This window comes from Capricornis sumatraensis, chromosome 23 (genome assembly GCF_032405125.1).
Source record: "Capricornis sumatraensis isolate serow.1 chromosome 23, serow.2, whole genome shotgun sequence".
In the NCBI taxonomy this organism is placed as follows: domain Eukaryota; kingdom Metazoa; phylum Chordata; class Mammalia; order Artiodactyla; family Bovidae; genus Capricornis; species Capricornis sumatraensis.
Window position 1 is genome coordinate 34,778,682 of NC_091091.1, and position 26,656 is coordinate 34,805,337.

A 26,656-nucleotide genomic window follows, 5' to 3' on the forward strand; every position below is an offset into this window, starting at 1 on the left:
TTTTAACCATAATTTAATTTTTCCAGTTACAGAATTTCTTATAAATGGAATCATACAGTATGGACTCTTTGTGTGTGAAGCTTTTTCTGTTTAGAAAATATTCCTGAGTTTAATCCATGTTGTTGCATGTACAATTAATTTTTTTGTTTGTTGCTGAGTAGCATTTCACTGTGTGATACCACCGTTTGTGTATCTGTTCTGTTGAACATTTTGCTTGTGTCCACCTTTTGGCTATTATGAATAGAGCTCTCCACATTTTTGCATAAATCTTTGTGTGGACCTAGGGTCTCATTTCTTTTGGGTGCAGACCTAGGGAGTGGGATTACTGAGTCAAAGGTAGATATATGGTTCACTTTATAAGAAAAAGTCAAACCATTTTCCAAAGAGTCGTCCCATTTTGCATTCCCTCTGTTGTTGAGTTCTGATTGCTCCACATCTTTTGTCAGCATTTGGTGTTTCCAGTCCTTTTAGTTTTAGCTCTTCTCATGGGTGTGTGTGGTGGTATCTCTCTGTGGTTTTAATTTTCATTTCCCCTCATGATCAGTGATCTCAAGCGGTTTTCCTGTGCTTACTGTCTGTTTGGATATTTGCTCCTTTTTTCCTATTTCTCTTTGAGCGGAGGCATTCGAGGTCAGCCTAATTTTGTGGGTTCTGTTTTGCTTTTTAGATAACTTGTTTTCCTCTGTCTGGATACCCATAGCATTTTTTCTTTCAGCTTCATTTCAGAAACTTCCTGGGTTTTTCTAGGTGTGGTTGTCCCATTGGTTTTTGTTCTGTGCTTTCTTAACAGCACAAGGTGAACCTTGTGAGACAGTTTGTGCACTGATTCCACCACCCCAGACTTCCTGTCCCCTTTGATTGTTCCTTTGCCAGCGCGCGTTCTGGGTTCTACTCAAGGAAAGTCAGTGGTGGTTCCAGTCTGTCGTCCTCCCGGTTTTCATCTCGGCATTCCCCTTTTGCTGCAGTTCAAGAGAGCTGTAAAAGTCCAGTCTTAACCCGGAACCGTAAACAGCATGATCCTCTTCACATAGTCTCCTTGATATGATGAATAGAGTGGCGTTTGATATGTCTGGTCTTTGAATCTGTCTTGCTCTTGGTGACAGATATTTGCAATAACACACTGGCGGTGTCACGGGCTGTCTTCCCTAGGGTCGCTGAGGTGCTCACAGTGTAAGCAGACGTACTACTGCTCCAGCGTATGCCAGAGAAGGGACTGGGCAGCCCACAAAATTGTGTGCAGACCTGTCCAGCAAAAGTAAGTGTGAGTTTTAAAAATTTCATTAGAGGATATTTTATTTTTTATTTTTTTGGATATTTTAAAATATGGGGTTTTTTTTTTTTGGTAGTATAGGATCAAATCAGGTAAACAGGCATAAGTATGTAAATGTTGCTCCTTTTTACTTTTTTTTACTGAAGTATGATACAGAATGTACAAATCCGAAGTGAACAGCTATATAATTTTGGATCCTCAGAACTCTGTTTTAGGTAACGTATTCCCATTTTGCAGTTAGGAACACTGAGGCTTGGAGAATGGGACTGTCTCCCTTTCATTAGGCGGCTTTTGGCAAAAGCACACCTGTGTACAGAGCAGACCATTGCATAGCCAGCGTGGGTTGTATTACCGCGTTACTACTGTGATTCTCTCTGGAAGAAGCTGTTTTGTTCTTTCTGGGTTTTCTGGAGAATTTAACATAGCTGTGGCCCCACCACAATTATGCTACCATTAATTGGTTCTGCGCCATATGTTTTATAATTGGTTGCTTTATTTCAGTTTCCACAAACTTGAAGATTATAAATCACCTTTTGAAACAAAGAACATGGAAGTGAAAGATGAGGTATGATATATTTATACTCTTTCTTTGCCCTAAGAGCAAATTTTTAATGATGCCGATTATTTCAAAATAAGAGGACTGAAGCTAAATAAAATATTTATGACTTATTTCTCCATTTCACCAGTGTTCTGTTTTTGTTTTTGTTTTCCTGTTAAATAAATCTGTATACCCTAGTGATCTTCAGGGGTCTACAAGAATTGTTTATGCCCAGCTGTTTTTTTTTTTTTTTTCCCTAAAAAGGACTTGAGATGCTGTGTCTGGCTGTAGGCGGATGACTGAGAGTCCTTTCTTTTTATAGTCCCTGTGTGCACAGCTCTCTAGCTTTGTGTACTGGATTCTGATAGGGCCCTGTTATCTAAAAGAACATTTTTTTCCTGTTAATACCTTTCTTCCATTTAGGTAACTATGTGAAGTAAATCATTTGTAATCTGAAAAGTATCACTGAATCCAACTCATATTTTATAGATAACTTGTAGTCTTCTCTAGCTGGTCCTGGCTTCTACTTTCAAACAGAAAACACTTCCCTATAAAAACGATCACAAGGGAAAACTTGAAACACTGCCTCCTCCGCTTCCCCTCCCCCTCCCCTTTTTAAAATAAGCTCAACCTCGTTATCACCGCCATGGCCTGATTCTTGGGTGGTCCCCATGCTCTGTACTCTGCCTGTGGACAGTTTGTTTTAATGATTCTTGAAGATAATGTTATTTCTCTATGCTTTTATTCAAACCTAAGCTGTTTTGACCTTGATTCTAGCAAATCCCGGCCATGGTATTTAAAAGGGTGCTTGTAAAGTAACTCACTTATGTGGTTTTTTTTTCAAACCAGAGTGACTGTCCTCTCAGAGTCACTAAAGAAAGAGCTGTTTGTGCTGATAAAATAATGTTTTCTGATTTGAGAAGCCAACAACTCAGGAAGACCATGGAAATAAAGGTATTTGCTGTTCATTTCCACAGAGCTCCAAAGCACTACAGACTTTTTTCCTTGTTTCCTTGTTTGATTTGAATTTATAAGATAGCTCCAAAATAGTACTGAAATTGATACAAATTGTGGAAACTGCTTATAACACTTTTTGTATCTTGTTACAAAGCTTTATAGAATTAGCATTTGCTGTATTTCTCAACAAATTACTACAACTTTTTGTTTTTGAAAGGGCACAGTTACTGAATTCAAACACCCAGGTGACTTCTATGTGCAGTTATATTCTTCAGAAGTTTTAGAATACATGAACCGACTCTCTGCGAGCTTAAAGGAAACTTACGCAAATAGGGCACATGAAGAAGAGCATGTTCCTGTGAAGGGGGAAATTTGTGTTGCCAAGTACACTGTTGATCAGGTAACCCCTAATGAAATGAATTATTAAATAAGATGTTTTAATTTACTTTGGTTCTATCGGCTTGTCACCAGAGCTCTTAATGATGGGTTAGATGGCTTGGGGTGAGACTCTGGTCACACTGCAGTTTTTCTTCCTCAGTCAGGAGTCCAGGCCTGTTCGCTTACTTCCTTCATGCCCCAGGCCTCTCCAACTCAACACGTAGACTCCTCAATTGCTGGGTGGGTAAGAGTCGTAGAGCTTGCGTTTATTTTGCATAGCCAAGTCTGCTGGGCTAGAATAGCCTGGGGATCATGCATACTAAAGCATCTAAAACGGTCGAATTTGGGGAATTCTGAGCCAGATTCTTAGGAAGTTAACTTGTTAATGGAGCATCTCAGAACAGAACAGTAACCTTTCCTTAGCAAGTTCTGTAGATTGATTGAGAGTTTTCAAACCTAAGGTTGTGAAATGCTGCTTTGAAGCAGAATGCTGTCATATTTCACTTTCAGACCTGGAACAGAGTAATAATTCAAGATGTTGACCTGCTGCAGAAGGTGGCACAAGTCTTATATATTGATTATGGAAATGAAGAGATAATCCCAATAAACAGAATTCACCAACTAACCAGGAAAATTGACTTGTTTCCTCCTTGTGTGAGTCTCTCTTACTTTCTAAATTCCTGCTAGTGTCCCAGAGAAGCTATGTTTTATGTTTTGATGGACACAGTGTTTGCATGTTCTTTTGCCATGGTTATTATGAAAAAGTACCAATTGATATCTCTTTAACTATGTAGAGAAATACTAATGGACTTTCTTGGCTCCATTTTTTAGGAGCCTATTAGGCCTTACTTAAAGTACTGCCACGGGTGAGAAACTTGGCATTTTTAGGGACATTTTATCAGTCTGCTGTTTAGAAGCAATCATTTCTATATTTATTGCATTATTTGAAATCGATAGGAATTTATGTGTAATTGAGGGATAATTACTATCTTTTCATGGATTTCTCAAGCTTCAAGTCGCAAAAGGTAAAATGTTGTGGATAGAATATCAAGAGGGACAAATACTTATTCACAAAATTGTTTATCAGGTTCGTACTTGAAGATTTTTGACAAATCTTGAGCATGAAATACCTCGTTCTTCAAAAAAATCTTTACATAATGAGAAAAAAGTCATTTTCAAATACTAATCTCTAGTACCTTACATAAAATCTTTCAGGCCATAAGATGCTTTGTGGCCAGTGTTATCCCGGCAGAGGGGAATTGGAGCAATGATTGTATCAGAACTATTAAATCGCTGTTAATGGAGCAGTACTGCTCTTTAAAGATAGTGGACATCTTAAAAAAGGAAGAAGGGGTTACCTTTGCTGTGGATGTTATGATGACAAGTTCAGGTAAGATCTGACTCTTTCTTTTTAAGGGGAACACTTAGTGTGACACAGGAAAGAAATAGAAGCGTGAAGTGAGACCAAGTAAGCCCTAGTCTGGAGTCGCTTGGATTCTGATGGAAGATACGCCGTGGCTCTGCTGTTGGAGTTGGCAGTTTGTCAGAGACAAAGCATGAGCTTATAGAATTGAGTATATTAAGGGCTAGATGTAGACTTAGTGTCGGAAACCTGTATTATCTTTTTTATACAGCTACTGTAATATTTATTCCTAATTTCTACTCATTTACTGGGAAAATTCAGGAATTTCTCTCTGAATTTGTCCATCCTCACCATCAGAGCTTTTTCACAGAACTGGATTTGGTTAGCATTGTTGTCATTGAATCGCTAAGTCACGTCTGACTCTTCTGCGACCCCATGGACCGTAGCCCACCAGGCTCCTCTGCTGGGTCAGGGAAGATTTCCTAGAGAAGGAAGTGGCAACCCACTCCGGTATTCTTGCCCAGAAAATCCCGTGGACAGAGGAGTCTGGAGGGCTATATAGTCCATAGGGTCACAAAGAGTCCACCGTGACTTAGCAAATCAACAACAAGAATTTGAGTTGTAGAAACGGAAGCAGTTTGAGATCCTGTCCTTCCTTTGTGGCTTTGTACATATTTTAAAAGCGACTTCTTATATTCCCTTTATGAGCTTTTAATTGACTCTTGATTTTGAGACCCATCGTTGGTTGATTACTTGGTAGAAAATTCAGTTCACTCTTTTGTGAAATTAAGTATAAAATCTGTGTGTTTTGTTTCTTTTCTGTGTATGTTTCATGTTATGACCTGAGCTTTTGGATACTGTTGATATTTCCCAACCATACTTTAAATCTGAGATGAAGTCGTCTTATATCCCAAATTTATTTTTTCTTGTAAATGGTGATTGTTCTAAGCATGCCAGTGAGGTAGTAGCTAAATCTTTCATGTTAGTCATCATTTTTAAGTGAAATATTTTTATTAAGGTTTTTGTCAAGTACTGATGGGGTTTTTGCCTCAGTTTTTAAAGGTGAGCATTAATAAACTATGTTTTTCACATAGAAGCTGAACTAGTAAAAACAAAAAAAAGTAGGCCAGTGTGTGAATACTTATAATCTTTAAATCATGTGATTATGATACATTTGTTTTGTATTTATTCTCTTCCTCTAATACTTGGTACATCTCAGTGGAAATATGTTTTCTGAATCACTTTTAGGAAAATTCTTAGACCATGTGCTCATAGAAATGGGATATGGTTTGAAACCTAAGGGACAGAATTCTAAGAAGCAAAGTACAGATTCAAGTGAGTATACAGATTAATACTGAACGGTATAGTGATTTTAGTTATTGAAGAATATATTCTCTACTAAATGAAAAAGGCACAACTATCACACCGTCAGATTTAATGGAAATGATGACCGTCCTGTAAACTTTATAGAAGAAAAATGATACTTTTGAATTTACTAGTATATTATTTCCTTATTTCTAATCAGTTTTCCCTGCTTGTTTTCCTTCCCTCTCCTATCAGCTAAGTCTCCATTTTATAATTACCAGAGATTATGAAATACTAAAACATCACAACACTTTGAGTTGAGGGATTTTTAGCTAACATTTCCATACTGTGATTTGTATTTCCTCCTTCCTTCGCATGCTGGTAATAATAAATAGGGCTATAACATTCTCTTCTGGTAGGGTGGTATTTCTTCTTAAATTTTCCACTTTTTTAATTGTGTAGTTTTTATTTAACAAGAAAACCAAGAAGTTCTGCTGTTGGCATTTTATTTTCTCTTTACCTCGCCTTATGTATTGCTTTTTGTAGTCTGCTTTCTCCTTTCTTTTTTTTTTTTTTTTTTGCTCTTTTTCCAATTACTTTAGATGTAGATGCACTTTATCTTCTATTTCTCATTCTTTCGGAGATGGTTGCCAGATTTACAATGCTGTGATGGGACACATCCTGTCACAGAGAAACTAGTCCTTCTCAAATCTACTCTCTCTCTCAGCTCCCATCTCTTATTCTGTATAATTGGTTGCTAGATCTTTATTCGTTCTTCTTCCTAAAGAGCATTTGTATATTTATTTTCCCTTTCTTTTTAAAAAATCTTTTTTTTTTTTTCCTAACATTTTTCTGGTTCAGGAGTCATTATCATTCATGGATCATTGCAGCAGCCTTCCAATTTATCTCTTGTCTCCTGTCTGTATTCTTATAATACTGCCTATATGAAGTCCCTGAAACATAAATCTTGATGTGACAGGCTTGCTAAAAAAGCTGTCAGTAGTTTTTTGCCATCTGGAGGCAAAAACCCAACGCGTCATGGTCTGAAAGTAGTCACGGTTGGAACCATTAGTGATGGTGGTGTCTTAGGGAGATGGTAAAGTGAGGGAGGTGAACCTGGGCTTACAATACCAAGAGAGAAGCTGTGCTGGGAGAGGTGGAAAGAGAACGTGGGGAATGTTGCCAGAATAACAGAAGAGTCAGTCTTCTGAGCAGGAGTCATCAGCAGTAACAGATGCTACCAAGGGGTCCAGGGGAAGGAATAAAAGCCGCCCAGCAGAATACCTGTGGGTAGTGCAGGCCCAGAGGGAAGGAAGTAGAAGTCAAGTCGCTCAGTCATGTCCAATTCTTTGCGACCCCAAGGACTATAGCCTACCAGGCTCCTCCGTCCATGGGATTTTCCAGGCAAGAGTACTAGAGTGGGTTGCCATTCCCTTCTCCAGAGTATCTCCCTGACCCAGGGATCGAACCCAGGTCTCCCACATTATAAGCAAGATGCTTCACCGTCTGAGCCACCAGGGAAGGCCCAGAGGGAAGAGGTTGTCAAATGGTTGGTAGCAGAAGCACAGGTCTGTACTGGGGACCCTGGGAAGGGCACCTGACCCAGATTTGGAGGGAAGCCTTTTGCAGTGACGTCATACTGAGCAGGGAAGACTCAAGTTGTTGGGCGATCTGGGAGTATGTTCTGGAAAAAGGACCAGCATGTAGTGAGGCCTAGAAGTGTGAAAAGCACAGGAAGTTCTGAAAAACCAGGGGATGGGATTAAGGAAACCACAATGGCTTGCCTCTCTGTTTTCTGATAAGGTGATCTTGAAGATGTCAGAAGAATGATGGCTGAAAATAAAATTGTCGTGGACAGAAGTGACCTCATCCCCAAAGTGTTGACTCTGAATGTAGGTGATGAGTTTTGTGGCGTGGTCGCCCATGTTCAGACTCCAGAAGACTTCTTTTGTCAACAGCTACAAAGTGGCCGTAAGTAAATCTGGATCAGTGTTGTCAACATTTCATACCCCATCTGTTAAGAGACTCCACCTGCAATTGTGCAGGTAACATGTAGACTTGGTTTCTGTGGTTTAAGATGTGGTCTTTGTCTCCAGGCAAGCTTGCTGAGCTTCAGAGGTCGCTTGGCGAGTACTGCAGCCAGGTACCTCCGCGCTCGGATTTCTATCCCACCATTGGTGACATCTGCTGTGCTCAGTTCTCCGGTAAGGAGAAGGGAGTAGTGTTAAATTTTCTGCTTACAATTAGGTACCAACAAACGAAAGATTGGGGGCAGGAGGAGAAAGGGATGACAGAGGATGAGATGGTTGGATGGCATCACCAACTTGATGAGTTTGAGCAAGCTCCATGAGTTGGTGATGGACAGGGAAGCCTGGCGTGCTTCAGTCCATAGGGTCACAAAGAGTCAGACATGACTGGAGCGACGAAACTGAACTGAACCAACAAATGAAACAGAATCTTGGGTTTGCATTAGATGGCTGCATTTGAAGTTTGTCCTGCACCAATTATATTTTAAAATATATCCAATTAAGCAGAATCAAAGTGCGTGAGGGAGGAAGCCTGTGAACAGGCTTTGAGGGTATGGTGGTGCAGGAGGTTTTTATCTTATCAAGTCTTTAGTTTAGGAGACTGATACAGGTACTTACTTATGTCATTTGGGAATGCGGAACTGCCCAGGGTCATGTCTTGGCTAGTTTTCTTTGGACCTGGAAAAGGGTCTGGAGGCCCAGCCTCGGTTGCTCCTCAGATGATGACCCTGTGATGACCGGGTTCAGTCATCTGCTGAAGGGCAGTCCAGTGGCCCTCCCGAAAGGGCAGATCCGAGTAGGCCTGCAGTAAATCTGTGGCTTGGGTGATGGAGTCTGGTTGACTCACACTGTCAGGTACTCTATAGTTGATCAAGACTTCATGGACTCACTTACATGACCAGGACATCTTCCCAGTCCTAATGGAGTTAACTGTCTCCTAGGGAGACAGAGCATGAAAGGAAATAGCGACAGCAGCATGCAACCTGAGTGGCCTAGTGAGGGCTGAATGAAAGTGACATTTTAGGAGCTGCAAGCTTCTGATAGGCAGAAGTAGCAGTGTTGAATAAGCACACGTTGTCAGTAAAGCTTGATGTTACATGAAAAGGGAGTCTAAATGACCATCTAAATTGAGGAGGGAAGGTTTTTGTTTATGTCTACCTTGGAAAAACGTTTCCAATGAGTCTCTTCTCTTTTCAGAGGATGACCAGTGGTACCGTGCCTCTGTTCTGGCTTATGCTTCTGAGGAATCTGTACTAGTCGGATATGTAGACTATGGAAACTTTGAGATCCTTAGCTTGACAAGACTTTGCCCCATAACTCCCAAGTTGCTGGAATTGCCAATGCAAGCTATAAAGTGTGTGCTGGCAGGTATGTAATTTTTATGGTTCTCATATTCTTAAAATACTGAAACCTAAAGTAAGAGCATTGGAATTGAAATTAAACTAGTGATCAAGGAATATGTTTAGATACAACTTACCTTAATGCAAAAATAATCCTTAATAAAACATTTGGGACATACAGGTGACTCTTTTGCTATCTGTGCTGTGCTTAGTCGCTCAGTTGTGTCTGACTCTTTGCGACCTGGTGGACTGTAGGCCACCAGGCTCCTCTGTCCATGGGGATTCTCTGGGCAAGAATATTGCAGTAGGTTGCCATGCTCTCTGGGGATCTTCCCAACCCAGGGACTGAACCCAGGTCTCCCACATTGCAGGTGGATTCTTTACCATCTGAGCCACCAGGGAAGCCCTTGCAATCTGAAATAAAATTGAATATACTTGTGTTTATGAAATTGATTATTGTTTCCTTATTTATAGATACTGCCTTTTAATATAACCACAGCAGTTTGTCAGTTGTGTGTATTAGGGGGAAACCTGCTTTTAAATTCTACTGTTCATGGAAGTTTTTGGGTAAGAATACTGGAGTGGGTTGTCATTTCCTTCTGTAGGGATCTTCTTGACCCAGGGATCTCAGGCAGTAAAGAATCTGCCTGTAATGTGGGAAACTTCGGTTCGATCCCTGGGTCAGGAAGATTTCTCTGGAAAGGAAATGGGAACCCACTCCACTATTCTTGCCAGAAGAATTCCACGGACAGAGGAGCCTGGTGGGCTGTAGTCTGTAGGGTGGTAAATAGCTGGACATGACTGAGCGACTTTTATTTTCATTGCTCGTAAAAACCATAAGAACATGAATGATCGTATGCTTAGAAATTGCTGTACGTGTAATGTGCCCCTCTAGGAGCAGGAGCTTCTTTCCAACTTAAAAGTTTGGCTTCTACAACTGTGATTCAAAGTACCATAATTTAACTAGTATCTGCTTATCGGAAGGATCTTTCCAAGTTTTTGCTACTAGTAGTGTTCTCTTAACTACATTTCACAACCTATCAAAGATCATTTTGTTAGGAAGAGATAAAGGCTGTTACGTATAAATTAAATAAGCTGTATGGATACATAGTACAGGACAGAGAATATAACCAATATTTTATAATAACTTTGAGTGGAGTATAGAAATACTGAATTACTGTGTTGTACACCTGAAACTAATACAGTACTGTGAATCAAATACACCTCAATTTAAAAATTAATATTTTACAAAGATCATTTCCTTGGGATAGGTTGTAAAATATAGTTATATTGCAAAATGCCTCCTTAGGTGGAATGGAGGTGTCGGAGGTCTGCTGCTTTTCGTGTCTGTGTACCTGTTTTGATAGTTCTTTGGAAAAGGTGGACCTACTTTACACACCAGCCAGAAACGTAGGAGGGAGTCAGTTCCTTCACTCGTCAGCGCGCCAAATAGATACTTCTGTGTTATTTCATCTTGGCTAATTTTGATAAACGAAAACATTTTAGTCTGTTGCATTACAAGTGAGATCGGAGGTTTTCTCGTAAGTCACGTGGCTCTTAGTTTTATGAAATGACTGTGCATAACGTTAGGATTGTTGATTCTGTAAGTGCTCTTTCAGTAAATAGTACAGATGTTTCATACATCAGTGTCAGTGACCGGGTTTCTTCTTGGATTGTTTTATACTGTTGTTTATGATTTTCTTAACCTTATTGAGTTATTATTGTAAGAAACGCCACGGGAAGAAAGAGCCACCTCTATGGACCGTTGATCAGAGCCATGCCCGACCTTTCAATAATTTATATATCATGAAAGTCACTGTTTTAGATGTGTAATTTCAGTGATGTTTAGTAAATTTATCGAGTTGCACCATCATCTCCATAGCCCAGTTTTGGAACATTTCCATCACCCCACTGAGATCTCTCATGCCCATTTGTAGTTAATCCTAGCTTCCCAGGCAACCACTAATCTGCTTTCTGTCTAATAGGTTTGCTTCTTTGGACATTTCTTATCAATGGATTTATGACGGATTGTTCTGTCTAATAGGTTTGCTTCTTTGGACATTTCTTATCAATGGATTTATGACGGATTGTTTACATAGAAATAGAGAAGCTTTTTACAGACTTTATAATTTTGCTTTCATTTTCATGTCTAGAAAATCCTTCTCCAGTGGAATTTGCTGGTTCCAGTGTTTGTCATAGATTCCTTACGGCTAACTTTGTGGAAATTAGGAGCTAAATTTCTAGATGGTTGCGATAAGAAGTATTTGAACATTCTTTCAAAAATTCTTTGTTAGGAGTAAAGCCATCATTAGGAATTTGGACTCCAGAAGCTGTTTGTCTGATGAAGAAGATTGTACAGAACAAAATTATCACAGTGAACGTGGTGGACAAGTTGGAAAACAGTTCCCTGGTGGAACTTATAGATCGATCTGTGACACCCCACATCAGTGTCACCAAAGCGCTCCTCAGTGCAGGCTTTGCCGTGGAGGACAATGGGCTTGTGACAGATAAGCCCAGTGACGTGAAAGAAGCCAGTGGTAAGTAAATTGTCCACCAGGTTAATCTCCCTGTTGGAGTTCAAATGGCTCTGTGAATGTATGGGTTCTCATATTTTTAAAAAGAATGGACGTTGAGTACCTTTTGTCTTTTTCAATCAACCATTCATCCAGAGTGTGTGTTTGGGTCACTGGCAGCTAGAGATTGATCAGAAATGTGAATTTGAAATTTGAAATTCAGTGAGATAGTAATGGTTAATTCTGAGATTAACTAACTTTTCTGTAAAGTCACTAAGAAAGTCATTGGAAGTTCTGTTCTTCGAGAGCAGGTTCTTCCTGCCTTCAACACACCATTCTGGCCATTTGTTTAGCAAAATGTCCATTTATTTTCACAGTTCCCTTGGGTATAGAAACAAAAGTCAATCCACTGGTGTGGACGTGGGTTGAACTTGCTGTTGATCAAACAGTGGATGTTGTGGTCTGTGTGATTGATAGTCCTGGAGAATTTTACTGCCATGTGCTTAAAGGGGATGATGGTAAGTTGACTCTTACCTATTTATGTTACATTGTTATAGATAATAAAGAAAGAAAAGTTTGTGATTGGCTGATGATAACTGTTCCCTCTTCAGTGAGGGCCAAGTGGCTATTTGTATTTCCAAGAAAGATTTACAAGAATCCTGGAGTGAGTTGCCATTCCCTTCTCCAGGGTATCTTCCCGACCCAGGGATTGAACCTGGGTCTCCTGCATTGTAGGCAGATTCTTTACCATCTGAACTACAGGGACGCCCCCTGGTTATACTTGGTTGCCTTTTATTCTGTTGTAAGCCATGATTTCTGTTTTCAGTAGTGTCTCCTTTTAAACCAATTTAGGCTTCACAACAGAGAAGGCAATGGCAACCCACTCCAGTACTCTTGCCTGGAAAATCCCATGGATGGAGGAGCCTGGTGGGCTGCAGTCCATGAGGTCGCCAAGAGTCAGACACGACTGAGCGACTTCACTTTCACTTTTCACTTTCATGCATTGGAGAAGGAAATGGCAGCCCACTCCAGTGTTCTTGCCTGGAGAATCCCAGGGAGGGGGGAGCCTGGTGGGCTGCCGTCTCTGGGGTCGCACAGAGTCGGACACGACTGAAGCGACTTTAACAGCAGCAGCAGGTTTCACAGAATGTCTCCTAAATTTATTTTTGAAAAAACTGAATTGTTGACTTCATTTAAGTATAACATACACATAGAGAAGTGCACAAATAAGAGTGATGTGTGTGCTTGGGCTCTGAGGAGGGTGCCCTTGAGGTCAGACGGGCCACTTCCCCTCCGCAGTGTGTGAAAGTGCCCTCTCCCACACCATTTCCAACAGTGTGTCCTTAAATTTTCTTATTTCGACTAATCTGAAAGGTGACAGGTCTAACTTGATGGAGTTTAATTTCCATTTCTGTGAGTGGGCCTTTGCCACGTGTTTAAAAGATATTTTCCATTTCCTTTGTATAGTGTTAAGATGGCTTTTAAAGTTCTCCATGGTCTGTGTCTTTCTAAGCACGTCTCTGGTACTTTTCTTCAGTGGCTCACCTTTCCACTCTTCTCTGCCAGACTGCTCCCACCAAGTGTTTTTGGCTGCTTAATTTGGTCCTTTGCCTCAGAGCCATTGCTTTTTCTGGAATGCCCTCTTCTTTTCTAGCCCTCTCCTTTGAGATTTCTCTGTGAGACCTTTAGTGCACAGAGCCCACCTCTCTGGATTTCCTTAGCAGACACTGTCTGTACCCCCCATTTCGTGGTGGTTTCATATATTCTCCTTCAGGACAACTTGTATGTAACTTCCTTCTGTGCAGGCTCGTCCGCTGTTTCCTGGTATACACGCAGATGCTCTAGCATACTGACAGTGATGCCATCATTGTGGCTCTGTGCCCAGTGAATTGTTGGTATGGGGTTTACCGAGAATATGAACTAAATAATGACTGACTTGCCCAAGTTCTTAATAAGGAAAAGGGAACGGCATTTAGTGTACTTTATAATTGTCTAGAAATGTACCTGGATTTTTATGATCAAAACACTTTCCAGCTTTAAAGGAAAGTCTGCTACTCAGCATGTTTTAAAAATGTTAAATGCTGTATGTGTGTTGTGCTTTCAGCCCTAAAGGAACTCAATGATTTGAACAACTTACTAGCAGAATATTGCCAGCAGAAGTTGCCTAATGATTTTAAGGCAGAAATAGGGCAACCTTGTTGTGCTTTCTTCGTAGGTAAGTTGCAGTTGGCACAATCTTGACTATATTAGAATCTTTTTTTTCCTTGACATTCAAACTTCATTTTTAGTGTGTATTTTCTTTCTGTTGTTTAGGCAGATATTTTTCATAATCAAAATTAAATTAATGCTTAAGATCCTATGTCTTCTCTCTTCACAACAAGAAGTTCCAAATGATACTTTTCTTACTTAAGTTTGTCAAATGCTTTTCTTTGCAGAATTTCTGATAGTAATGAAATGGAGACCTGTTCACTGCAGAGTCATTGTTTCTTCTGCTTACCCTTTGCATGTTTATCTTGAAAATATATTTGATGAAATCCCTTAATTTTATTGCATGTTTTTCTGTTTATTTTTTATATTATTTACCAAGTAACAGGGAAAACAGTCTCATTAGCAATAAGAGAATTATGTCCTCCAGTTTGACAAATATGTTAAAGTTTATTAAGTCTTTTCTTAATATTCTGCTTACTGGTTAGGTTATGCATGAAATCTTTATAGTAGATGTAGAAGTGTGATGCTATAAAACCTTTGGAGATAATTCTAAGAATGAATTTTGAGATTTCTGAATTAAAAGCTAAAGGTAACATCTGGAAAAAGAACAAATTTATTAGCTACTTTAGACAAAGGATGGTCCTTTTCAAAATAAAAATTTCAAATCTCAATAGAAGGGAAATACTCCATGTTGCAAACTTTGTGTTAAATCTAGGTGACAGTAATTGGTATCGTGCTTTGGTCAAGGAAATCTTACCAAATGGAAACTTTAAAGTACATTTTGTGGATTATGGAAACGTTGAAGAAGTTACTGCAGATGAACTTCAAATGATCCCATCCAAGTTTCTAAAACTTCCATTTCAAGGGATACAGTGCTGGTTAGTAGGTATGATGCCAAAATGAGACATTTTCTCAATTGTCTTCTAATACTTACATTACATAAACTTCTCAGTGTTAATGTATCTCTAATTTTAATATTTTGTGTAAGCTATTTTGTTTCAAAGAGCCTCAAGTAGTTCAGCCTTTTGTCTTAGCAGTTTTGCTTCTAATAATTCATCCCCCCACAACAGTCTTATGAGTTCACCAAGTTCACCTACATGGAAATACACTACCTGTTAATAGTAGCAAAACAACCTAAATATCCAGAAATAGAGCCTTGGTTAAATGAGGATCCAGATAGTGGGTAGTGAAAGTGTTACTCGGTCACATCCGATTCTTTGTGACACCATGAAGTGTAGCCTGCCAAGCTCCTCTGTCCATGGAATTCTCCAGGCAAGAATACAGGAGTAGGTTGCCATTCCCTTCTCCAGGGGATCTTCCCAACCCAGGGATTGAACCTGGGTCTCCTGCATTGCAGGCAGGTGCTTTACCATCTGAGCTGCCAGGGAAGCCCATAGTGGGTAGTGGTGTTGCCTATTTCATAAGGATGTTGTGAGGATTACTGAGTGAATGTTTAGACCAGGGTCTGGCACTCAGAAAGTTCCATTAAATGTTTGCTCTTATTACATAGTCATTAAAATGTTAAATATGTGTTGTTGACACGAAGAGCAGTTCATGAATTAAGTGAAGGAAGCCAGTTAATAAAAGAGATGGAGGGTAGTATTGTGATTAAGAGAACAGATTAGAACCACCTCTGCTGCCTGCTCGCTGTGAGATCTTAGGTGGCTGGTTAGACTATGTGCTTCTTTTCGCTCATCTGGAGAATTATTGTACCTTCCTCAAAAAATAAAAGAGAAATAAAGTATAAAGCACTGAATAGTGCCTAACATAGTAATTTTTTATATTATAAAATTTTTATAAGTTTGTATTATTTTTACAAGTTTTTAGTATTATAAAATTTCTTTATAAAAGAATTATGAGTGTATATGCATATGAGTATTTCCATATGCCCATAAAGATTATGGAAGGTTGCATACAAAAATGTTAATAGTAGTCATGTATGGAAGCATTAGTAAGTGAAGTGAAGTAAGCAAAGTTGCTCAGTCGTGTCCAACTCTTTGCGATCCCATGGACTGTAGCCTACCAGGCTTCTCCGTCCATGGGATTCTCCAGGCAAGAATACTGGAGTGGGTTACCATTTCCTTCTCCAGGGGATCTTCCCGACCCAGGGATCGAACCCAGGTCTCCTAAATTGGAGGCAGATGCTTTAACCTCTGAGCCACCAGGGAGGCATTAGATGCTTTTCATTTTTCCTTTCACATATCTGGTTTCTTTTTACTTATTTTACACTGAGTATGATTAGGATTATTATTTTCAATTACCATGTTTTATGTCAGTGCTTCTTAAAGTGTGATCCCCTCCCACCCGACAACCAGTGAGTAGTATCAGTATGAGAACTTGTTAAAAACACAGATTCTCAGACCCCATCCAAGACCTGCTTCAGTTCAGTTCGGTTCGGTTCGGTTCAGTTCAGTTCAGTCGCTCAGTTGTGTCCGACTCTTTGCAACCCCATGAATCGCAGCACGCCAGGCCCCCCTGTCCATCACCAACTCCCGAAGTTCACTCAGACTCACGTCCATTGAGTCCGTGATGCCATCCAGCCATCTCATCCTCGGTCGTCCCCTTCTCCTCCTGCCCGCAGTCCCTCCCAGCATCAGAGTCTTTTCCAATGACTCAACTCTTCTCATGAGGTGGCCAAAGTACTGGAGTTTCAGCTTTAGCATCATTCTGGAAACTCTAGGGTGGGTCCCCCAAATCTGTGTTCACCAGCCCTCTAGGTAATTTAGATGCACAGCCACATTTGAGAATCACTGTTATGAAAATTAGGGTGTAAGTCAAAGTTATCCTAGAAATAATTTTTGGTTTCAAATTTAAGATGACATTTTGAAATTATCATTGGAAAATTATGTGAAAGTATGTTTTTTTTTTTAAATCAGAATAATTGATACTCATGATTGTATATATAAGAATCATGGCTTCTAGAAACAGTATTTCTGTTTTTGCCTGTTGGGAAAAATGTCAGGTGAAGATAAGTTAGTGAGGAAAGTCATGACAGACCCTGAGTCTCCTGAAACCCCAGGAGTGTATCTGCAGATGCATTATCTGCAACACAGGCACAGAGGATGTAGGTGCGTAATTGACTATTGAGAACAGATACTCAAGATCACTGACCTCAACGGTAAACTTGGCAAGGGGAGTCCTGGATGTTATTGAAACCAAAAAATGTAGCTTTGGGGCGCAGAGTTCTTGCGGCACAGAGTTCTTGTTAATGCTGTTCTTATTTGTCAGGTATACAGCCTAGAAACAAACACTGGAGTAAAGAAGCCATAGCAAGATTTCAGACGTGTGTTGCCAGGATGAAACTCCAAGCCCAAGTGGTTGAAATCACTGAAAACGGAGTGGGGATTGAACTCACTGACCTTTCCACTTCTTATCCCAGAATCATTAGTGATATTCTGATTGATGAACATCTGGTTTTAAAAGCTGGTTCACCACATACAGATTTAGCGAAAACCAGACCTGTTGATAAGCATGACCTTCAGATTGATACCCCAGGGCTTCAAGGTAACATTTTTAAACTGTTATTTAAATTTGTGCTCTCCTTTGCTTTTATAGGCTATGAAAATTGTGCTATTTCAAGTGACAGAATTTTCCTGTAGAAATACCATTTGTGGAAGTAGATTAGTAATAGGCAATTGAAATCAGTTTAATGTTTATTGAATTCAATATCACAGTAATCAGTTTAATGTTTATTCTTTCAATATCATGGTAATCCAACTGTGTGCCCCTACCAGTAATGCTGAAGAAGCTGAATGGTTCTATGAGGACCTACGAGACCTTCTAGAACTGACACCCAAAAAAGATGTTCTATTCATTATAGAGGACTAGAATGCAAAAGTAGGAAATCAAGAAACACCTGGAGTAACAGGCAAATTTGGCCTTGGAGTACACAAGGAAGCAGGACAAAGTCTAACAGAGTTTTACCAAGAGAACGCACTGGTCATAGTAAACACCCTCTTGTGACAACACAAGAGAAGACTCTACCAGATGGTCAATACAGAAATCAGGTTGATTATATTCTTTGCAGATAAAGATGGAGAAGCTCTATACAGTCAGCACAAATAAGACCAGGAACTGACTGTGACTCAGATCATGAACTCCTTATTGCCAAATTCAGACTTAAATTGAAGAAAGTAGGGAAAATCACTAGACCATTCAAGTGTGACCTAAATCACTATACAGTGGATGTGAGAAATAGATTCAAGGGATTAGATATGATAGATAGAGTACCTAATGAACTATGGATGGAGGTTCATGACATTGTATAGGAGACAGGGATCAAGACCATCCCCAAGAAAAAGAAATGCAAAAAAACAAAATGGCTAACTGGGGAGGCCTTCAAAATAGCTGTGAAAAGAAGAGAAGCAAAAAGCAAAGGAGAAAAGGAAAGAAATACCCATTTGAATGCAGAGTTCCAAAGAAGAGCAAGGAGAGATAAGAAAGCCTTTCTCCGTAAATAATGCAAAGAAATAGAGGAAAACAATAGAATGGGAAAGACTAGAGCTCTCTTCAAGAATTAAGAGATACCAAGGGAACATTTCATACAAAGATGGGCTCAATAAAGGACAGAAATGGTAGGGACCTGACAGAAGCAGAAGATATTAAGAAGAGGTGGCAAGAATACACAGAAGACCTATACAGAAAAGATCTTCATGACCCAGATAACTACGATGGTGTGATCACTCACCTAGAGCCAGACATCCTGGAATGTGAAGTCAAGTGGGCCTTAGGAAGCATCACTACGAACAGAGCTGGTGGAGGTGATGGAATTCCAGTTGAGCTATTTCAGATTCTAAAAGATGATGCTGTGAAAGTGCTGCACTCAGTTTAGTCGCTCAGTCATGTCCAACTCTTTGTGACCCCATAAACCATAGCACACCAGGCCTCCCTGTCCATCACCAACTCCTGGAGTCCACCCAAACCCATGTCCATTGAGTTGGTGATGCCATCCAACCATCTCATCCTCAGTCATCCCCTTCTCCTCCTGCCTTCAATCTTTTCCAGCATCAGGGTCTTTTCAAATGAGTCTGCTCTTCACATCATGTGGCCAGAGTATTGGAGTTTCAGCTTCAACTTCAGTCCTTCCAATAAACACCCAGGACTGGTCTCCTTGCTATCCAAAGGACTCTTAAGAGTTTTCTCCAACAACACAGTTTAAAAGCATCAATTCTTTGGCGCTCAGCTTTCTTTATAGTCCAACTCTCACATCCATAGATGACCACTGGAAAAACCATAGCCTTGATTAGACAGACCTTTGTTGGCAAAGTAAGGTCTCTGCTTTTTAATATGCTGTCTAGGTTGGTCATAATTTTCTTCACTATGAACAAAGCTAGTGGAGGAGATGGAATTCCAATTGAGCTATTTCAAATCCTAAAAGATGATGCTGTGAAAGTGCTGCACTCAATATGCCAGCAAATTTGGAAAACTCAGCAGTGGCCACAGGACTGGAAAAGGTCAGTTTTCATTCTAATCCCAAAGAAAGGCAATGCCAAAGAATGCTCAAACTACCTCACAGTTGCGCTCATCTCATACTAGCAAAGTAATGATCAAAATTCTCCAAGTAAGGCTTCAACAGTATGTGAACTGTGAACTTCCTGATGTTCAAGCTGGTTTTAGAAAAGGCAGAGGAACCAGAGATCAAATTGCCAACATTTGTTGGATTATTGAAAACGTAAGAGAGTTCCAGAAAAACATCTATTTCTGCTTTATTGACTATGCCAAAGCCTTTAACTGTGTGGATCACCACAAACTGTAGAAAATTCTGAAAGAGATGTGAATACCAGACCACCTGACCTGCCTCTTGAGAAATCTGTATGCAGATCAAGAAGCAACAATTGGAACTGGACATGGAAGAAGAGACTGGTTGCAAATAGGGAAAGGAGTATGTCAAGGCTGTATATTGTCACCCTGCTTATTTAACTTATATGCAGAGTACATCATGAGAAATGCTGGGCTGGAGGAAGCACAGGCTGGAATCAAGATTGCCGGGAGAAATATCAATAACCTCAGATATGCAGATGACACCACCCTTATGGCAGAAAGTGAAGAACTAAAGAGCCTCTTGATGAAAGTGAAAGAGGAGAGTGAAAAAGTTGGCTTAAAGCTCAACAATCAGAAAACTATGATCATGGCATCTGGTCCTATCTCCTCATGGCAAATGAATGGTGAAACAATAGAAACAGTGACAGACTTTATCTTTGGGGGCTCCCAAATCACTGCAGATGGTTACTACAGCCATGAAATCAAAAGATGCTTACTCCTTGGAAGGAAAGTTATGACCAACCTAGTTCAGTTCAGTCACTCAGTCATGTCTGACTCTTTGTGACCCCATGAATCACACCACTCCAGGCCTCCCTGTCCATCACCAACTCCTGGAGTTCACTCAGATTCACGTCCATCGAGTCAGTGATGCCACCCAGCCATCTCATCCTCTGTCGTCCCCTTCTCCTTCTGCCCCCAATCCCTCCCAGCATCAGAGTCTTTTCAAATGAGTCAACTCTTCACATGAAGTGGCCAAAGTATTGGAGTTTCAGCTTTAGCATCATTCCTTCCAAAGAAATCCCAGGGCTGATCTCCTTCAGAATGGACTAGTTGGATCTCCTTGCAGTCCAAGGGACTCTCAAGAGTCTTCTCCAACACCACAGTTAAAAAGCATCAATTCTTCAGCGCTCAGCCTTCTTCACAGTCCAACTCTCACATCCATACATGACCACAGGAAAAACCATAGCCTTGACTAGACGGACCTTAGTTGGCAAAGTAACATCTCTGCTTTTGAATATACTATCTAGGTTGGTCATAACTTTTCTTCCAAGGAGTAAGTGTCTTTTAATTTCATGGCTGCAATTACCATCTGCAATGATTTTGGAGCCCCCCAAAATAAAGTCTGACACTGTTTCCACTGTTTCCCCATCTATTTGCCATGAAGTGATGGGACCAGATGCCATTATCTTTGTTTTCTGAATGTTGAGCTTTAGGCCAACTTTTTCACTCTCCTCTTTCACTTTCATCAAGATTGAAGAGAATAGGAAAAACTGCTAGACCATTCAGGTATGACCTAAATCAAATCCCTTATGATTATACAGTGGAAGTGAGAAATAGATTTAAGGGCCTAGATCTGATAGATAGAGTGCCTGATGAACTATGGAATGAGGCTCGTGACATTGTACAGGAGACAGGGATCAAGACCATCCCCATGGAAAAGAAATGCAAAAAAGCAAAATGGCTGTCTGAGGAGGCCTTACAAATAGCTGTGAAAAGAAGAGAGGCGAAAAGGAAAGATATAAGCATCTGAAAGCAGAGTTCCAAAGAATAGCAAGAAGAGATAAGAAAGCTTTCTTCCGTGATCAATGCAAAGAAATAGAGGAAAAGAACAGAATGGGAAACACTAGAGATCTCTTCAAGAAAATTAGAGATACCAAGGGAACATTTCATGCGAAGATGGGCTCGATAAAGGACAGAAATGGTATGGACCTAACAGAAGCAGAAGATATTAAAGAGGTGGCAAGAATACACAGAAAAACTGTACAAAAAAGATCTTCACTACCCAGATAATCATGATGGTGTGATCACTCATCTAGAGCCAGACATCCTGGAATGTGAAGTCAAGTGGGCCTTAGAAAGCATCACTACGAACAAAGCTAGTGGAGGTGATGGAATTCCAGTTGAACTGTTTCAAATGACCAATCTAGACAGCATATTAAAAAGCAGAGACCTTACTTTGCCAACAGTGGTCCGTCTAGTCAAAGCTATCATTTTTCCAGTATTCATATATGGATGTGAGAGTCAGATAGAAAGCTGAGCGGTGAAGAATTGATGCTTTTGAATTGTGGTGTTTGAGAAGACTCTTGAGAGCCCCTTGGATTGGAAGGAAATCCAACCAGTCCATCCTAAAGGAAATCAGTCCTGTATATTATTGGAAGGACTGATGTTGAAGTTGAAACTCCAGTACTTTGGCCACCTGATGCAAAGAACGGACACGTTTGTAAAGACCCTGATGCTGAGAAAGATTGAAGGCGGGAGGAGAAGGGGACAACCGAGGATGAGATGGTTAGATGGCATCACTGACTCAATGGACATGAGTAAACTCATGGAGTTTGAGTAAACTCTGGGAGTTGGTGATGGACAAGGAGGCTTGGCGTGCTGCAGTACATTGGGTCGCAAAGAATTGGACACGATTGAACTGAACTGAATGTTTATTGAAACAAGGTTGTATTGACACTGTACTCATTTTTAATGTAGTTACTTGTCAGGTAAACAAACGTACATCATACAGCTATGTATCCCTTAAAGTTTGAGTAAATTTTAAGAATTAAATGTACTATAGAAATAAAAATAGAGTATATGAGTGTCATAGTTTACAGATTCTTGTTACATAGGTTGAGCTTTTTTGTAATGCACACCAGAGTCCCTAAAATTAAACAAAGTCTTTTGTGGAAATACAGATTTTCATTTTGGGACTTTGGGAGTGTTGAATACTAAAGTTTATCTGTTTCATGAGAGGACTGTATTTCATGTATTTTCAGCCATCTCTTCAGCTGATCAGTGGAGTACAATAGAATTGCCAGTTAATAAAACTGTACAGGCATGCATTTTAGAAATCACAAATCCAAACTTGTTTTATGCTCTACCAAATGAAATAGCAGGTAAGAAAGTTTGAGACATATTTATGCTAGTCTTTTAATTGTAGAATGCTGCTGCTGCTAAGTTGCTTAAGTCGTGTCCGACTCTGTGCAACCCCATAGATAGCAGCCCACCAGGCTCTCCCGTCCCTGGGATTCTCCAGGCAAGAACACTGGAGTGGGTTGCTATTTCCTTCTCCAGCGCATGAAAGTGAAGTCGCTCAGCTGTGTCTGACTCACCGACCCCATGGACTGCAGCCAGCAGGCTCCTCGTCCATGGGATTTTCCAGGCAAGAGTACTGGAGTGGAATTATAGAATGAACTTACCTGAACTCCTTAGGAAGCGACGGGGAGAAGAAGTGATGATTTCTTTTCCACTCAGTGTTTTAATTGATCATAGTAATATGTAAGGAAAATTCGATTTTAAAACCAGATGTGAATATGCCCTGCATTCAGTCTCTACTCTGCCTGGTCTTGATCATCTGCAGCTTTTTATAACAAGGCAGTGTCCTCGATTACTGTGTAATTTCTTGTCTAAAAGTAGGTACTGTCTATGGAATTGTACTTACTAACCTAACCTTCTACGAGCATTGAGAGAATTTGAACTGAATTCTGTTTTAGATATGTTGGCAGAGTACTTTGAAATCACTCTTTAATCACAATGTTACTGAGTCTTAGAAACTTAGAGAACTGTTTTACAGTGTCTCTAATTGTGAAGAAGAGTAGCATCTAAATGTTGACTTCAATTTTCCTTTTTTGTTTCATGAAAGATTACAATTCAGTCATCTCGTCAGTGTATTTGAGTTTATCCTTGTAGTTCAGAAGCTGAGTTAGTACAAGTTGGATATTCAGAATTATTTGCAGATGCTTGAAAATGTATCTTTTTGAAGTGATCAAACCAAGAATTGTGGTAATACCAATAACTGCTCTTAAATTTATTCTCCGTATTAGGAACAGTCATCTTTAAACCGTATAGTAGGAAGCATGGGCTCAGGCTTATTCCATCCTGGCAGCTACATACGGTGTGATGAATTGGAAGTACTTTGTTTCACTTTCTTACCTATAACACACTGACAAGTATACGGAACAGTTGTGAATCTGTAGCCTGATATCATAAACTTTTGTAGAATGAGCACACTGGACTAGACACCCTGATGAACAAATTAGCCCACCTTCCCAAGAAGGAAGGTGGCTTTCTTCTTGCCCCCTCCCAGTACTGCGTCCCTTCCCCACAGTGTACCCACTAGTGGTTTTACCTATTTTTAAAACAGAAATGTTTTAAAATAGTAAAAATTAAAATATTTTAAATATTAATATTTAAAATATTAAAAATTAAAAATATACAGGATCTTTGGAGTTTAGATTTGATCTTCCTTTTTACATACTTTTATACATATTGGAACTGAAAGTTTCTTCATAGAACGTTGTTTTTTATATATATTTTTTAGAAGATCAGGAAAAACTGAGCGTATTGACGGCTGAATTGTTAGAATATTGCAATGCTCAGAAAAGCCGATCGCCCTATATACCGAAAATTGGAGATGCGTGTTGTGCCAGATATACAAGTAAGATTCTTTCTCTTACCCAGAACAGTGTGCATTTAAAACATGAGACTTAAAATTTTAAAAAGTATTTAACTTTCTACTTATTTTATATGACAATTGGATCTTCAGTTTTCCCTCTCTTTTCTTCCCGGTAGAAATGTGTCATAATTTTTGGTTAGATAAGTATTCTGTGTTACGATAACTAGGGTTGCATAAAAGCGATTCACAGCCTAGCCATGTAGTCACTATAAATACTTACGCAGCCTTTTTTTTTTTTTCTTTGTTACTCGTGTTCTGTATACTTTCAGTAATGATCTCCAGTCCTCTGCACTGGTATAAATTCTCTCCAAGAGTACTTTATGTACTGAATCAACTTTTGTCATAATTGTAGGCAGCCCTGGCCTTTTTGCCAGCTCCTGTCTAGACTGCTTGTCTTTGGGACCTGAGCTGTCCTCCTGGAAGTTTTGCGTCACCATCACGCCAGCCCTCTGTTGTTTGGATTTCTCTCCCACCCCTCCCCCTTGTTGCGAGATTGTCTCCCTCCCTCATCTCAACGTGCTTTCTGGATCCCTTACTTTTGATTTACTCTTAATATTTGGGTATCATCCTCTGGAAGCTGAGAAAAGTTATGTGTAAAATAAGTTTTCTGTTATGTTTCATGTTTGAAAAAGTATTCTACCCTAATAGTTTCTTGACAGCTTACCTATAGATAGAATTCCAGGTTGGAAATCATCTTCCTCTTAAATTTTTGAAGGCATTGCTTTCATATTGTCTTTTAGCTGTAGGTGTTGCTGGTGGAGAGGTAGACGTCACTGAGGTTCTCCAAACTCTGTACATATTTTTTTTTTCTTCTTTCCGGAACTTGTAATCCCTTCATCCCGAGTTTTGAATTTTTTTGATGTGACTTAGCATTGGTTTTCTCTCTTTCTTTTTTTGGGCTGCTCCACACAGCTTGTGGAATCTTAGTTCGCCAACCAGGGATCGAACCCGGGCCCTGTCAGTGGAAGTGTGGAGCCCTATCCAGGGCCTTCCCCCAGCACTGGCTTTCTTTGCACCATTGTCCTGAGTGAGCACTCAGCAGGCAGGCACTTTAGTCTTGAAATGTATGAGCTTTAGTTTTGAAATTTTTTTCCTGAATTTTTTTTTTATTCCTTTCTTTCATTTTCTGCTCTTTTATGAACTCCCAAGTTTTCTAATGTTGGGCTTAAACTCTTCTGCTGAATTTCCTCTGCTGTTTCATCTTTTTTTTGTTCTGTTCAAGAGTTTTCTCCTCCAGCCTTTCTTATCTCATTTTTAATATCACATTTTTTGTTCCAGTAGTTTTTATGTTTCTCAAATGTGTGGTTTTAACGCTTCCTTGTACTTGTTCTAAGGATGGAAGGTCATTTCTCTGAGGATGGTCATAGTTTAATTTTCATGGTTTCCTCGGTCCTTGATCTCCGTTTCCTCGAGATCCTGTTTGTTTGCTCTGGTCTTCTCTTTCTTCTTCTACTTGGTCATCCTTTGCTGTTTGTCTTTGTAAGGTGAGGCACTAAGAAGCTAATTGGGTGTTCCTTTGAGTAGGAGCAGAGCTTGTCTGCTTGGTGGGCTTCCCTGTGGGCTGGCTCTGCTGTTTCACTGGGAAGTCCTCACACTGGTGTCTTGAAGTGCTTTTGCTTGAGACGGTCGTCCCCTGCCTGAAGTGCGTGACGTGCCTGACAGGGATCTTGTAAACTCTCTCCTCTGCTTTGCCTCGTGTTCCCCAGTCCATAGTCTCTTTGGTGCGTCCTCTCTGGAGAAGAAACTAGTCTTCTGACCGTGGGTAGGAGCCGTTACCTAGAAAGGGGGACTTTTCTAAGTGTTATTAAAGCATGTAAACACAAAGCTGATTGTGAAGCTTCAGCACCTGTAAAAATAGTTATTATGTGTAAATGTGTTTATAAACTAAAGTTTACACACGTGTCTTGGGGTAGGAACTCTGCTTCCGCTATTCAGTCACCATCTCAGTTCCATCTTTACTCCTACTTTTGAATGAGTAGCACCAATTATTGAGGCTTGCTTGCTTAGGGGTTTGAAATGCAAACTGGGACGCTTCTTGGCTTCCTTACAGCAGCTTCAGTTGAGCTCTGCTAAGTCATTTCCATTCATGTATCTGCTTTCCAGCTTCCCAACCTTACATTGTCTTCTCTCTTGTTCTCTATCCTTGTGGTTTTAGCCTTTTTTCAGTTCAATCCTGTAACTGTCTTTTCAGTAGAATCTGCAAGAAGTAGAGGTGATGCTTGTATTTAATCTAGAATCCTTGGCATATAACCAGAAATCTTGGTGTGAATTTCCAAGTGATGTCAATGTAACTGTGAATAACCACCTTAAGGGAGGAGGGCTTCATTGAATGTAACTTCTCACCTGAGACTCTGTTCCATTTTTAGGTGATGATTGCTGGTATCGTGCCATTGTGCTGGGGACATCAGATGCTGATGTCAAAGTGCTCTATGCGGACTATGGAAACATTGAAACTCTGCCTCTCTGCAGAGTGCAGCCCATCTCTGCCAGCCACCTGGAGCTTCCTTTCCAAATTATCAAATGTTCCCTTGATGGTAGACAATTAAGTCACTTTCC

General features: G+C 40.0%; 1 protein-coding gene across 1 annotated transcript in view; it reads left to right on the forward strand.

Annotated features, from left to right (window-relative positions):
• The window catches only part of TDRD1 (tudor domain containing 1), a 61,835-nt gene that overhangs the window by 27,606 nt on the left and 7,573 nt on the right, over nt 1–26,656 (forward strand). The window contains exons 8-25 of the mRNA XM_068961364.1: nt 1,150–1,255; nt 1,772–1,835; nt 2,658–2,762; nt 2,983–3,165; nt 3,654–3,797; nt 4,359–4,533; nt 5,755–5,841; nt 7,615–7,782; nt 7,908–8,015; nt 9,036–9,206; nt 11,473–11,715; nt 12,069–12,209; nt 13,796–13,906; nt 14,615–14,785; nt 17,128–17,403; nt 22,422–22,541; nt 23,966–24,082; nt 26,467–26,634. Of these exons, the coding sequence (XP_068817465.1) occupies nt 1,150–1,255; nt 1,772–1,835; nt 2,658–2,762; nt 2,983–3,165; nt 3,654–3,797; nt 4,359–4,533; nt 5,755–5,841; nt 7,615–7,782; nt 7,908–8,015; nt 9,036–9,206; nt 11,473–11,715; nt 12,069–12,209; nt 13,796–13,906; nt 14,615–14,785; nt 17,128–17,403; nt 22,422–22,541; nt 23,966–24,082; nt 26,467–26,634 (2,658 nt within the window). The remainder of the gene's footprint in view (nt 1–1,149; nt 1,256–1,771; nt 1,836–2,657; nt 2,763–2,982; nt 3,166–3,653; nt 3,798–4,358; nt 4,534–5,754; nt 5,842–7,614; nt 7,783–7,907; nt 8,016–9,035; nt 9,207–11,472; nt 11,716–12,068; nt 12,210–13,795; nt 13,907–14,614; nt 14,786–17,127; nt 17,404–22,421; nt 22,542–23,965; nt 24,083–26,466; nt 26,635–26,656) is intronic.